The sequence below is a fragment of the Calidris pugnax genome, unplaced genomic scaffold (genome assembly GCF_001431845.1).
Source record: "Calidris pugnax isolate Ruff unplaced genomic scaffold, ASM143184v1 scaffold1, whole genome shotgun sequence".
In the NCBI taxonomy this organism is placed as follows: domain Eukaryota; kingdom Metazoa; phylum Chordata; class Aves; order Charadriiformes; family Scolopacidae; genus Calidris; species Calidris pugnax.
In genome coordinates this window covers 4,455,045-4,470,375 of record NW_015090800.1, presented here as the reverse complement: position 1 = coordinate 4,470,375, position 15,331 = coordinate 4,455,045, and the positions used below count along the sequence as shown (strand labels likewise).

At 40.9% G+C, this 15,331-nt stretch overlaps 1 protein-coding gene across 13 annotated transcripts in view; it reads left to right on the top strand.

The window, feature by feature from the left end:
• The window catches only part of CACNA1C (calcium channel, voltage-dependent, L type, alpha 1C subunit), a 504,338-nt gene that overhangs the window by 344,805 nt on the left and 144,202 nt on the right, over nucleotides 1-15,331 (top strand). For all 13 annotated transcript variants that reach the window (XM_014937306.1, XM_014937303.1, XM_014937300.1 and 10 more), the window contains exons 8-9: nucleotides 835-938; nucleotides 7,702-7,874. In XM_014937306.1, the coding sequence (XP_014792792.1) occupies nucleotides 835-938; nucleotides 7,702-7,874 (277 nt within the window). The remainder of the gene's footprint in view (nucleotides 1-834; nucleotides 939-7,701; nucleotides 7,875-15,331) is intronic.

Here is a 15,331-nt window from a genome sequence, read left to right as displayed (position 1 = left end):
GTGTTGAAGTACTAGATGCTTTTAGAATATATACAATATCTTATTACATGCTAGAGTTGTGATGCTAAAACAATAGTCTGCCTGTTTCATTCACAGATTCTTATCATAGTGTGAAAGCCAGACCTATGCTCATGTTATTCAGTTTACAGTTTCAAAGTCTCTGAGTCTTCCCTTGTGTAGGAATCACGTTTTTACAGAGAGATTCATCTTTCAAAGAGAGAAAGGAAGTTTGTGAGAAAGCTTTAGAAAACACTTGACCAGGTCAGAACATGGTGGGCCTTGAAAGGACCTTCCTCAAAAGCATACAGCTACTGCCCTCACTGTGGTAAACTGTGAAGATTGCCAGAGCAGTGCCAGGGAAATATCAGTATTTGCCCACATCTACCATGGGCTTCTCTCTGAGGTACACGTACCTGTGCTGCACGTGGAAAGTGAGTGTGATCTGACAACATACTCTGGCAATGCTTAGCAAAAACTAGCAATATTTTCACTGGCAGCAAAGAGGATATGCAGTGATTAGACTAGGAGTTTAGAGGTCATTGGATGGACCCTTGCGGTGCTGTGAGTAAACTCCAGATAGTGACAATCTGCAACTCTGAGCATCCAAAGAACACAGTTATATCTCAGCCTATATTAATCACTGCCTGTAAGGAAACAGTGAGAGGAAAAAAGCAATCAAAGGAGTGGTCACATGAGAAACAACATACAGAAACACTTGCTTATGATTATGTGTAAACCAACCACAGGCTCTGTTTACAAACCTTTCCATCTGTTCCTTTGCCTAATCATTTCTGCTTTCCCTCTCTGTCTTCTAACTTTCCTTCGTCTTTCCAGATGCAGGACGCTATGGGCTATGAGTTACCATGGGTGTATTTTGTCAGTCTGGTCATCTTTGGATCCTTTTTCGTTCTAAATCTGGTTCTTGGTGTGTTGAGCGGGTAAGCCGACAGTTTTGGTGTCCTTTTTCCAATGCTACAGGGCAAGACTCCATAATAAGGGTTCTTCCCTGTCACCAGGATTCTTTCAGAGGGATTAAAAATCTGAAACCAAGGAAGCTTTACATGATCTCTCAAATATTTTGACAAAATGTTCAAACGTTGCAAATAACAACACAGGTAACAAAAGAGGTGTTACTCTCTGGCAAAGAAATTCTACTTCAGAACATTCAAAATCACTAATGTTAACCTGTCATAAATTTCCAGAAAACTGACTATTGAAAATCTTACTGCTGGTGACTTGGGATCTCTTTGGCTGGAGCCTTGCAGCGCTCAGAATCTGAGCTTGTCTCACTAATTATCATTCCACTCTTCCAGGTCAATGATGCCATAGGAAGGGACTGGCCCTGGATCTATTTTGTTACACTAATCATCATAGGGTCATTTTTTGTACTTAACTTGGTTCTCGGTGTACTTAGCGGGTAAGCAGTACCAGGAAAATGTTTTGTTATTGTTTATTTTTTAAAACTTGTATTTCTATTCCTACTCTTTGGTTACCAAAACGAGGGGCAGTGGTGGGTTGATTTCAGGAACCTTAGTAGAAGGCCTAGGCTATTGCTGAGCCAATAGGAAAGTACGGCATTCCTAATGGCATGGAAGGAGTCTTGTCACTAAATCAAAGGAATACAAGACAACTCTTTGTCTGTAACATGTTCCTCTACCTAAAACCCCTACCTGTACTCTGGGAAGAGGACAACGCTATGCTCCCCTGAGAGCAAAGCGTTCACCATAGAAGAAGGGGATTATAATAAAATCTCTGGAAGAGTCAGTGGGACTGAAAGAGGAATAAGAGACAAATCCCTTCACATTTAGGGGATGAGATTCTTGCCAAATTATAGCTTCTCACATGAGAAATTTTCACATTGCTCAGTATGTCTAAAGCACAGCCTAATGGGAGACACTATTTTCCCTGGAGAGTGTCTTGGGCATGTTTCTTCTTCAATAAGCACATCTTCTCTGTTGTGCAGATTACAAGCCTAGCATGATGCAGGGAGAAAAGATCATTTCCCTCTGACCTTTTCCAAGGATGAACAGAGAAGCAGGAGAATTCCTTCTAGTGTTTAAGCATCCCTAAGACATCTAGACTTTTAGCTGTGTTTCAGTTCTGCAGTGTAACCCTCCCTGCAAAGCATCATTTTAGTACCTTTGATTAAAAACAATTGATATTGTCCCCAGTAGTTAAAAACTTGGCTGCCCCTGGGGAGCCACATAATTAGAGGAATCAAGCCAGCAAACATTCCTCACAAGATTTTTAAAAAAACAGATCTCCTAGAATTAGGTTTCTAATTCCATATTTGGGCATCACTGGGTGCCTACAGCCATCCTATGTACATGGATAAATATGGTATGAGGACTTTTAAATATCCTCTTTTTCTTTGTTTTTAACATCCTGCATCCTTTAATAAGCTCTAAATGAATTTGGTCAAAGCCTGTATCTGTTGCCTGGGTGGGCAGCACTGAAGTCCCCTGTCTTTTAATCATAAGAGGGGGAAAACTATCTCTGAACAGGACTTGATGCCTTATAGAAATTATGTCCTCAGTATCTGGGCTAACAACATAGGAAGGGCCAGTAGTAGGACTGGAGAAGAAGATCCACCATTGGTCATCTTGCAAAGAGACAGGTAATAGCAGATCTACGGGAGGTGTTACTACTGTCTTCATTACTCCAGTGAAGGAGACATGCAGCTAAGGCAGTTACTGCAAAGAGAAGGGCTTGCAAGCAGTAACTGGAGAAGGAAAAAATCCCCAGTAATGAAGTGTGAGGCAATAGTCTGTGCTTGGATATCTGGAGAGTGATACTCTGAGTAAAATTTTAAAACATAAGCTCCTCATTTCTCCAGGTGGACACTCTGATCAGCAGGTAAGAATGTCAGCAGTAGTGAAGGATGATGGAGGAAAAATGATCTGTTGTATCAGAGCTGCACTCAAGGACCATATAAGATAGTGGTCACAGATTATACAGTGTCTGACTGGATGAACAGTGCCTGTGACCCCAGCTCTGAGGAGCACATACTGCTGAAGCAGTGCTGATTCAGTTTACTCACACTTGGATTTGTGTGTGTACGTAATTAAAAATAAGTTTTCCTCTCTTTCATTTTTCAACTCAAGAAAGTGTTTTGGGGCCTAGGTCTTCCACCTCCTGACATACTGCAGCTAGACCACCATCGCTAGTGGTAAGAGGTGGAAACAGTCTATAGAGAGAACTGAAATCAAAGATGAAGTTCACCTTGTTTAAGCTGTGAGTCACTCTTGCTGGCGGTGTTCACAGTGTTATGACAGCTGCACTGCTGCTGCAAAATTTTTCCCAACTAGAGAAAAGTAAAAAGAAACTCAAGGATTTGAATCCATGAAAAAAACAAAGAAATGATGGGAGAAATGTTCCAAATTTTCTTTGGGCTAGATAAGCAGTTCTTAAACAATTAACTTTCTAAAACAGTTCTAAATTATGCTGAGTTGCAAAGTGTCTTCACTTTGCAGATTCAGCTTTTTTTTTTTTTTTGTGAATTGCTATTAGTCTGATCTGTGTAGATGATCCACCTGTCTGGTCTATGTAGATACAAAGCAGCATTTCTGGGCATCTTTGTACATCCATTCTGGGCATCCTCTGATTTCTTCCCATTTATCTATTTCAGAAACTTCACCAAGCATGTGGTATAGGGAGACTTCGTCAATGACAGATTAGCTTAGTTTTTTTAATCACTTCTGAATACGTAAGTGTAATTAATTGTACTCACAAAGACACTTTGATTGCACCTGCAAAATCAAATGCTGAGTTCTGTTCTCCCTAAAGAGCTCATTTGTAATTTGTTTTTCCTAGGTACGTCATCCATTCATGGTCCTTCTGGTGAATTTACTAGTCACATGCTAAACTAAATAGTATGACAGAGTATTCATGTGTAGAGCTATAATCCTCTTCCTGCCTTGACTGAGCACAATATAAAATTCATGTATTCCAAAGGAAATATCCAGTCAGCAGATCACACAGTAGATCTCCTAAAGCCCAGGCAAAAGCATTCCACATCAGTGCTGTGAGCGGTGAAGTCCCTCTTAGAGGTCTCTTGAGATCAGAGATATTCACATCTGTGTCATCTGTTTCAGTCAGTGAGGAAAAAAAATGGCAGTGTGGGTTCAACTGTCAGAGCAGCATGTCTAGGCACATAGATGCACCTTTCTTTTGTATTTTACCTAGCAGTGATCCAAATCCCATGACACATGACAAACAAGCAGTAGCCTAGGGTAAATGGAAGGCAGGAGAACAGCCTTTTCTTCTGCTTTGAGAGGATCCTGGAAAACCCAGTTGGCTGCTTTTGATGCTCTTACTGCCAAGGAAGAGGTCAGAGTAAATGGGAGGCTGGCTATGGTCGTATCTCCTCCTGGAGCAGTTTTTGTGACCTTCCAGGACTTTTTCCTAGTCCTCTGTCCCTTCTTCCAACCTTTTCCATTCCTTGGTGTACTTGTCAGGGTGGATGAGGTTTGAAGCCTGGTGCTGCACTTTTACTAGTAAGCAAGTTTGGAATAGCTAGAATTCTCCTGGTTTTCTCACTTTCCATCACTCCTCTCAATGTGAGAAATTATATTGAGATCAGATATAGACAAAAATTAATATCATTAGGATGGGCATGAGAAATTTCCTTCTGGAACAGCACAGGACACAGAGCTGGGTGTTTATATTTATAATCTTGACCCACTCTAACCTCACATAGAGAAGGCTTCTCTCCAGAATACTCTGCTTTTTGGTGTTCCCATTGGCAGATGTATCTTAAAATTTTCCGTGAGAAGCAAAGTGTCGCAAACTTAATTCTGGTAAAAATAACCAGATTCACTGACTCTTAAACTGATGTTCTTTTGTTCACTGACAAGAGACAAGTTGCTTGGTAGTTCTGCAAGCCTTTGTCGACCTTATCCTGATGGGATATTGCAATCGTTTTTGAGAAGGCCACCTACAGACTCAGGATGGCACTTCCATCAGAAAGCTTATTTGGTCCTTGGCCTCCCTGCTGAAATTGCAAACAATGACAATTTATTGCCAACTGTGATGGTGACAGAGGTAATGTGCACACCTGCCTGCAATAGGAACTGGACTGAGGTCACCCAACTCATTTCACATGGGATGGTAAATGACTATTGGTAATAATTCTTGATCGTGAACTACATTTGCCTGAGTACAGGCTGGCATTCCACATGGGAAGTGGTTTGAATTGCATTAGCAATTTCCTGAGCCACCTGTTCTCAACGGTTTAATGTTAGTAGAGCATAGAAACTGAGATAATTTAAATAAGTTGTCTTCTTTGGAGAGTCATCTGAGATAGAATGTGGAATATCATACGTTGTACAAAGGAAAGAGACATACAGCTGCAGATTGTCTAGACCAGACGACCACAGTATTTTCAATTATGCCATTAAAAAGCTAGGTAACAAGTTCACTCCTATGTGGACAGTCAATGTAAAGGCATCATGCTAAATTCTCACCTTGATTTAGTCAGCTCTCCCCCTAGCCCGAGTCCTATTTGAGGGAAACAGTAAGTGGCAACTGAAAAGACCCAGGTAGACATGCAGCTTAGATCTAATATAAATGATCCACTTCAGTGCACAGTAGAAATTTCACTTTCTGTAACCTGGGCTATTTCATGATGTTTTCCACTTTGGTTTCTAAAGCAGGTCCTTGCAAGCTATATCTATGCAAGCATGAACAGTTCTCTCTTGGAGTTGAGGGCTCAGCCCCTTTCACAATTGGACCCAGCTCTTCTAGACTCTAAAATACCACTTTAGGAGCCAACAATTGAAATATTGGGATTTGATTTATCAAACAGGCTTAAAAATACAGAGATTATTTTTTTGAGAGTTAATTCATTAATTTAGATAAGGCACTATGTCTGACCTAGAGGAAAGATGTTATCAAAGCGGAAAAGATGACTGGTATTGATTGGATTTTTTAAAAATTCTTCGTACAGTTTTTATTATTGTTGTTGGGGGGTTCTTTGTGACAACAAATTCTTTTTCATTCTTCTTATGCTTGCAATAGCTGTTTCTGCCTTGTGGCTAAGTTTGGTCCCAGAGTTGACTGTGATCTACCTTCAGGCCTGAGAAGCCAATGATTCTTTTAGTCATTTCCACTTTTGTTATCACAGTCCCATGGGATGGGCTGCACCCTCAGCAATGCGACAGGGGTGAAGATCACACAAGCATAGTTTGTCACATACTTTGGCTTGAAATGAAGGCATCATCCTACTCTCATTCTGCTGCAGTGCTGGTTTCAGGCACAGCTCATAATATTAAAAGCCTGATCCAAAGCCTGTGAAGTCAGTGGAAACCTTTCAGTGGGTTTTGGACCAGACAGGAGAGAAGCACTTCACCATCACAGTTGGAAACTCACCTCCATTTCAGTTGCTTGAGGGCACTTCATATGGCACTCATTAACATTTTGGGTAGGATTTTCATAGTCCTAATATTATCCCACCAAAGTTAGTGGTAGTCTTCTTATTTGTTTTTGTAGGAGCAAACCAAAGACAAATATTAGGGTGGAATTTGGTCTTTTTAAAATCCACTCATTGCTGACCGTCATCAGCAAGGGTAAAGGATAATGCATTGGAAAGAATTACTTTACCTCTCATTTCTAGACACAGTGGGTCATATTATCTGCTGTGTGTGCCTTGTGTAGTGATCAGCTTCAGCAGATATAAGACTTAATGCTTAAGTACTCTTGGTCTAGCACTTTTCACAATCATTAAGCTTACTTTTTAAAATACAAGCACTAAAGCTTGGTTTGGAACCACAGGAGGGTGTCTAAATGGAGGTAGGTCAGCATTTCTGGGAAAAAAAAATGCAGTATAGGTGTCTGAAAGAGAGGGAGAAACAGCACCACAGCCAAAAAGAAGGCAAAGCAAGCATCTGGGCTCATAACTAAGCAACACAGAATTCTTGTTCCTATGCCTTCTGTTTTAAGCCTGTATTTCCAATGATGGTCTTTCATAGAACTATCAAATGTCTACCCTAGTTCACTTTCTGGCAGAATCTATTAGTTTTATCTACCTATAACCTATCATGTTTTTTTACCCAACTTGAAATCTGAAAAAAAATGTTTCATGGCAGATAACAGCCCTTAATACTGAAATTTTGCAGTAAAACATTGAGGTCTGAGTTTTTAAATATAATGTCCAGTACTGTGGGTGAAATTGCCCATAATTAAGTATGTAGAGAATTGTGAGTATCATTAATTACACTTATGATTAGTCCAATTTAGTTGTGATTACACATATATTCTTAAGGACAGGTTGAAACCTGGCTAAAAATTGGAGCCACCATCTCACTCTCCAGATGTCAGATTATTGTCAAACAGTTCATGGTTGAATTAAATGAACCATTATTCATATAGATATTTATGGATAATTGTTGGAGAATATCAAGTGGTAAAGAATATTAGAAAGTGTACAGTATTGTACATAAATGTTACATATGTGTTTTATTTGAATTGTCAATCAAATGTTGAGAATGAAAGGATCAAAAAAAGATATTGATCTTTTCATAAGCATTGGTAAAAATGTGGGCACTCCAGCTGTTTCTCCATTCGTGTGTCTTGCAAGAACAGAGAAAGCTGGGTGTGCTACACAGGATGTGAAGACTTTCTAGTGGAAATCAATCTAACCCATTGTTTTTCAATCTCTTCCTTCCCTCCGCCCGTGTCCTGTCCCTCCCTCCCTCTTGCTAGGGAGTTTTCCAAAGAAAGAGAGAAGGCTAAGGCTCGGGGCGATTTCCAGAAGTTACGGGAAAAGCAACAGCTAGAGGAGGATTTGAAGGGATACTTAGACTGGATAACTCAAGCAGAAGATATTGACCCGGAAAATGAAGATGAAGGCATGGATGAGGAGAAGCCTCGAAACAGTAAGCGATTTTCTTCTGTCCCTCTCTCTCTCTCTGTGTGCTTTTAGCAAGGAAGCTTATGCCCACCTGCTGCAGTGCTGAGATGGCTTATAGGGAAGAACAAGTTTTTCCTGAAACTTTCACTATGCTTATACATGATTCCAGCTTAATTTCTATAGGAAACTCCTCCTGTAGGCGGTGGGAATATGTGTACAATAAGTTATATTATCCTGCAGATCCTCAGTTTCTTGTCTGTGATGCTGACATAAGATCCTGATATTAAACACAAAAAAAAGATGAATGCTTGCCGTTACAAGTCCACTACTGGAATAAGTTTTAAAATATACATCTGTCTCCATTTATCTAATTGCAGTTCAGTGTTGCAGGCTGTTGACACATGGTTAATTACTTTGAAAGCAAAGGTTTCTAGGCAAAGCAGTGCTACAGTATGGGAGAAGGGCCAAATCAACCCGGTTGTACATTAAGTGGGCCATCTGTAACTCCAATGAAATAAGTGGAATTGTGTTTGCTTTTGCCAGGCTGGAATTAAGCTCTCAGATGTTTCTTGTAAGGGAATTATTTCTTACTCTTCTGTTCTGGAGTTGAGAAGAAGTTTGCGCAAAGTGAGAATTCACCAAGTATCTCTTCTTATTAGAAATCCTGAAGAAGGGTGGGCTTGAAGAAAGCAGCAGTTCCCTACATGTCATTACTTTCATTGAATCTTCTTTTTCCACCTCCTCTTTTACCAATGTAACTTCAGAAATACCTGGCAGATATTATTGCAGATCGTGCATTTGGGAAGTGTCAGATTTGGAACCTTTAGACAATTACACAGTTAATGGACACTGGCTCTACTCTTAACTTTCATTACTAAAATGTGCGTTTTCCGAGTTTGATTTTGGAAGAGAAGACATGAAGCATTTCCGTAGAGATCTCCCTTCCCACCAAAAAAGCAAAATCCATGGAATGATCCAGTCAGAAACGTATGTTCTAGTGATAGGAAGATTGGACATTGGAAAGTTGTGCCCACAGAGTAAAACATGATTTGTTATCAAATGCTAATGATCTTTTGAGAACATTTAAGTTCTTTTAGGAAAAAAAAAAGTGGGGTTGTTAATATCAGGTCATACCCATGATACTTAAGTGTCTCAACTTGGAGTCACTTTCCCCAAATCAGATTACTTTTATTTTTATGTCGGTCCTTCATAGGGCAAATAGATTGCCTTCACAATTTAACCTCAGTAATCACTCATAATTTAATTTATAATTCATTGCCAAAACTTGCTGCTCTGTAGCATATAATACATGGAAGGTGATGTCTGGTGATCCAAATTAATTTTTCTCTAGACAGAACTTCCTATTTAAAAAAAAGAAAAAGAAAAAGAAAGAAAACCAAATATTACTGCAATAGTCCCTGGTCAGTGTACTTATATGACATCTGAATGGGAAGGCCAAGGACTGGGTTGACACAACTCCATTGAAGTCACCAGAAAGCTTTCCCTTGACTTCAGTGTGAATTGGATCATGTTTATTGTATTTCCTCTTAGGGACCTGCCTAGTAAAGAAAAGTGTAGACTTACTGGTAACGTAGTGTGGTGAGAACCTGCCTTCATTACTAGCAGATTTGAAGGTTTCCCTTTTAGATTAACACAGATGTTAATGCTGCTTTGATAAAAGAGTTGTGCAGTGTGTCAGATGTAGATTCATTGCAGTGCTGCGGGGTGTGGTCAGTCCAGATTTGAGCTAACAAGCTCTTTTTATGGGTGGTGATGTTAAGAACTGAAAGATAACATCTCTTCAGCTTGCTTTCAATTCTTCCTGTTCAGTTTAATAAGATGAGTCTTTTAAGACATGGTTTATAAAATTAGTCCTCTTACATCTGACAGTTTCTCTACAGTTTCTCACAGCCTGATGTTAATGACAGAATTACATACTATTAGCAAACTAAGAGGTTATCCATTTCTGTTCTGAACTATTAATGAATACAGTGTCTTCAACACCATTGGCTTCAAGTGCCAGCTGTAAGGGCAGCGACTGATGACCAGTCCCTAATACACAGCATAGCATTCTCTGTGACATTATGTCTTTGGGTCACTTTGTCAGCTTTTGTTACATGGCAGACCAGGCTTGGGAACAGATGGCTGCAGTGCTTAGTGCTGTACAGTGGAATTACACCTCTCCTGAGAGGAATTGCTCAGGACGTGAAGGAAGGCTGTGGACTGATTTTGCCCATGTACTGGGAGCAATGGTCATGCTAATGAAAGTGTCTGCACAAGAGAATAGCAGAGACCAAACGAACAGGTCACTCCATGAGGTTTATTTGCCCGTTCTTCTAAGGCGTGCGCCCCATCTAGAGCAAACTGTTGGTAGCAATATTCTTCTTAGCACCTATGGCCCGCATCTGCAAAGGCCAAATTAATCCTTCTTCTAGCTTTGGTGTACCATACAGTGCTGTACCTTGGCCTTCTTCCTGACACAGGTTTATTTTGACCGTGGAATTAAAGCCTTCGTGCTGCCATCCTCTGGTAAGGAAACATACAGACTCTGGATACAGGTGGGAAAGAGCAACACTCTCCCACCACATCCCAAAGCCAATCAAAATACCTGGATGCATGACCCCCACCCAGCAGAGTTGTGGAGCTTAGATTCTAGCCTTTTGCATCTCATGAATCACATTCATTTTGCTTTTCCAGTAGGCTGTTGTATTTACTTTTGCATAATTGCAGGTACCATATTGTTTAAGCTCTATTGTATTTCTTGATACTTCTGAATTTCAGTCTTTATCCATGTGATATATTTTCAAATAGCTTGCATCCTCTCCTAAGATGTCATATGCACCTCATTAGTTGACATGCTTATCTGTCATATATGTCACATGGGAACAAACTCCTGGTATCCTTACTGTACCTACCAGTGTGATTCCACATCTTGCTTATCCTTACTGCTTACAAACATAACTTCTGCAGAACGACCTCAACCCACTCAGGTGCTGGAGACTAGTTCACGAAACAGTTCTCCAGCTCTGAGAAGGCCTGTTTGGTCTCCTGAAGCTGAGCCACATTGCAGCTGTACTGCTCTTGGGGCTTGATAGATCTGCTAGAAAATGAGTTGAATGAATACTGCGTAACAAAATCAAACAGAGGACTAGAGGCCCTTAAGAAAATACCAAAGGAAAAGTGCCATGAGTAAAGGACAGCGTGTTTGGGGTGGGTTTTTTTGGGGGGTGGGGGGGAGGATTGGTGTGTGTTATCTACTGTGTTGAATGTTTTGGCATTCGTGCCAGCAAGTCAATGACCCATAGGGTTAAACTGAGGGAGAAAAATGGTATTAATTCTCATCCAAAGATCATTTACAAAATAAGCTCCAAGTATCAGGGACAGACGGCGCAGCAGTTCAGGCACAGTTGTAAATGCCCTCAGGAATCCCTTTGGCTTGATTGCCCCCGAGACATTTGGATCCCACCTACTCGCTGTGCTCAGCTTGCGTTACTGACAGTCCGGTGTCTTCCTTGTCTTCCTGTGTTTAGCTTTTGGTGAAAGAGCTCAGATGTCCCATAAGCAGTTTCAGTGTGCTTCTCTCCCAAGCCCTCTTCAGAGGTCACTGATCTCTGTCTCTACTGCAACATCCTGAACTCCACAGAAGAGTGTTGCTGCCCCTTTCCAGAACACTTTGTTCAGTGATTAATTAATTAATGATGTTGACTTTTAAGGTGTAAGCCTTAAGCCTTTCAGATAAAAATTCCCTGAATTGCACAGGGCAGTTCAGACCTCCTAAAGCTGTTGTTTTAGCTCAACAAACTTCAGGGGTTGCCTTTGCATGAGTTCTATTGCCCTGACGCTCAGGAGATGTGAGCTTCTGCCTGAACTCTGACAGTAACTCACACTTTAAAGAAGTCATGTCAGGTTTTGCTCTCTCAGTTTCCTCTTGGAGATGGTTTGCAAGTTTGGAGTTGTTTTTATAAAGTATATCAAAAAAGTTCAAAATTTTAATTAAAATATACTTATTAAACACTAGAGTCTCAGCTAATTTAAACTCTGAGATTCAGCAGTTTACACCATCTGGGCTCTGACCCAGGTAGTCTACCTAAACTGAATCATCCCAAACACTGAGGGCATATGTTTCCAGGCTCTTCTCTGTCCTTGGCTGCAGAAGCAGGTTCTGCTGTCATCTTGCTCTGTAGAAGGGGCTGCCTGCCTCTCAGCATGGGAACTGCCTCCTGGAAAACAGGGAACACAAGGTGGAAGGGAAGAGAAATTCACTTGCATCCCCATTTGATTTGGCTGCCTGTACCAGTCCTTAGGGCATCATCAGTCATATTTTGTATATGCCGCTGCTTTCCCCGAGCTGTGAAACCTTGCCCTGATTCTTACTGGGTGTTTATAGCCCTTAATGAAATGGTCAACAAGCCCAAGGACTACAACAATGAGAGATTTAGTGGAGGAAGGGGCGAGAAAGGAGGATAAATGCAGCCAGAGTCAGACAATCTGTTCAGCCTTCAGCTGATGGTCTCCGTAGCAGAGGGCTTGGCATTCTTCTGTGGCAGTTTATGACCTGTCATCTCTCACATGCATTGAGGGGCTTTCTCAGAGCAAGCTCTATTCATTCTCTGTGTTTTGTGAAGTGCGCATTTAAGGCAATTTTTCTTTGTTGTTTGCAAACATGATTTTGCCATTATGGCAGATGTGAGGTGGGAAATGTGAAAAGGCTTCTGGGGGCTGTTTGTGTTGATGGTTTTCTTCTATGCTCTTTCACTGATGGGCCTTCCACACGGGAAGAAAACATTAATTTGACAGAGGAGAGAAAGGCATGTCATGGCACAAAACAGCTACTGAATTTCAAAATCACATGATAGCAAAGAGAACCATCCCTCCTGTTGCCACAGTAACTGAGAATTTGCCCTTTTTTTTTAGTTCCTGAGAGTGGTCTGGAATGAATCTGTGTTGCTGTGGGCAGGAGCAGGAAACCTCAATCCAACCCAAATTCTCCTCCTATTGAAATAAACTGGCAAAACTCCCATTGACTGCACTGGGGTCAGGAAAAAGCTGTGAATGGGCAGGGAGAAGTAATTTGATGTTTCTGGCTGCTCAGATTTTGCCCTCCCTTTGTTTCCCTCTTTCAGTCCTATCAGAGCAATGCGTGACCACATTAATGTCACCAGGGTCCCTAAGAGTAACAGAGCTCGCTGCTTGCCCATGGATCTGATAACAAAGCATACTGTGATTCAAGGGAACTCATTCTTCTCGTTAAATTATATCCAACGTAGTACTGTAAATTCAAGAGCTGATTTGCAAATAGTTTACCATACAAAAATTTAAAGTCTAATCATACTCCAAGGCTCTATTGTAATGGGACTGATGGCTGTAGATAATCAGGTTTTCATGTAACACAGCAGGAAAAGCAGTACAAATCAATGTGTTGCCTATCAAAAGCATATAGCAGTACTTCAGATGGTATATTAAATAATGAAAGGTATGGGAAGAAGGTTGACTGTACGTGCAGATTTATGCCTCAGTTAAAGTGGGAATAGGAAGTACCCTACTGAAGACAAAATGTACAGAAATACAGGCAGGTTCTAAAATATGTAAAAAACTGAGCTGTTTAAAAAGAAATAGTCTTGAATCTTCAACTTCAGAGGAATTCTTGCAGTGTCTTAGTCAAACCTTTGGAAATGTTTATTAACATCTAAGTTCATTGCCTCCTTAGAGGCAATCAGCTGCAACCTAACTTTTTGATGGACCACAGATTTGGCCTCACTCTTACAACCAGTGTTATTTGTGGACACCACTAGTCATGACTAGGCAGCAGAGTACATTTAGTCACAGGCTTATGAGAGTCTTCCCTAGGAGAAAGTGACTTTGAGACAAGGCAGAAGTTTTCAGCTGCAAAAGCAAAACTTTTAGAAGAAACTGGGACCTCTTGGACCATTAGAACTTTTGGAAAATCTGTGTCTTTCATGGAAACACTTTGTGCTTCTGAACATCTGGCCAGAAATAGGAACAGGAGAGCTGATGGTTCAAACAAGAGGAGAAGAATTCGAGAACTCAAAAATAGAAGCCTCAGTGATCTCAACCCAAACAGGGTTTTATTCCCAAGAGCTTCAATAGTAGTTTGATTCCATTACATAACAGGGATAAAAGCATGACCACCTTTCTCTAAAAGTTTACGCTTTTCAGGATTTATCTATCCAATTCCTATTGACTTGAATTCCTTTTGCAAAGTCAACCTTTATACCACAGGGAGACTCTGTTCATTTCAGCAAGGCTACCTACCAAATATTTTCCATTGACTTTAATGAAAGTTGTCATTACATCCTATGTAACCCTTTTGAAAAGTTACTGGTTTGAAGCTCTTGGCCAGAGAGAGTTTTGTGTACAGATCTAATCAGGATACCAAGATAAAAGAACACCAACTTGTTCAAATTTTACATTTAGTAATTTCATATGTCAGCTTGCTCTGTGGCCTCCAAATCATGTGCTTACTGTGCTGACAGGGAAGTAGCTTATTACTTTCAGCCTGAAAAAATAGCATGGTGCTGTGGGATAATGTCTAAGGCAGAAAGTATATAACAGGATTTTCAAATACTTGGTTATGGGCTAAAATTTCAGGGTGATCTAAAAAAACTCTTGGTCGGTTTTTGTGTTGAAATTTAATAGGGAAATGCACAGCTAGGGAATTAACATGGAAGATTCAGAGTGGAAAATGAGAGTATATTTACAAGATGTCTATTTTAAATTCAGTCGTGACCATCACTAACTTAAAACTTAGAAGTCTACAATCTCTGGAAAAAGGGGTTGGTTAGTCATGAGCAATATCAAGGTGTAGTGAAGATATGTAGGGGAAAAATTAGAAGGGCGAAAGCCCAAGCAGAACTTAACTTGGCCACCACAGTTAAAAATAACAAGAAGAGGTTTTTTTCAGTATATCAATAAAAAAAGGCAGGCTAGGGAAAATGTAGGCCCACTGATGAATGAAGTGGGTGCCTTGGTGGTGGAAGACACAGAGAAGGTGGAGCTGCTGAATGCCGCCTTTGCTTCGGTCTTCACTGCCAAGGCCACCCCTCATGAATCCCAGACCCTGGAGACAAGGGGGATGGTCTGGAGAGAGGAAGACTTTCCCTCTGTTGGGGAGGATTGGGTTAGAGACCACTTGGCCAAACTAGACTTCCATAAGTCTATGGGCCCTGGTGGGATGCACCCATGCGTGCTGAGAGAGCTGGCAGATGTTATCGCTGAACCACTCTCCATCATTTATGAAAGGTCATGGACAACAGGAGAAGTGCCTGAGGCAAATATCACTCCAGTCTACGAACAGGGCAAGAGGGAGGACCCAAGGAACTACAGGCCAATTAGTCTCACCTCTGTCCCTGGGAAAATAATGCAGTCCTGAGTAATGTGTCCTAGGCAATCTTGCTTAGCAGGGGAGTTGTCTAGATGATCTCTAGAGGTCCCTTCCAACTCTGTCGAATCTGTGAATCTGTG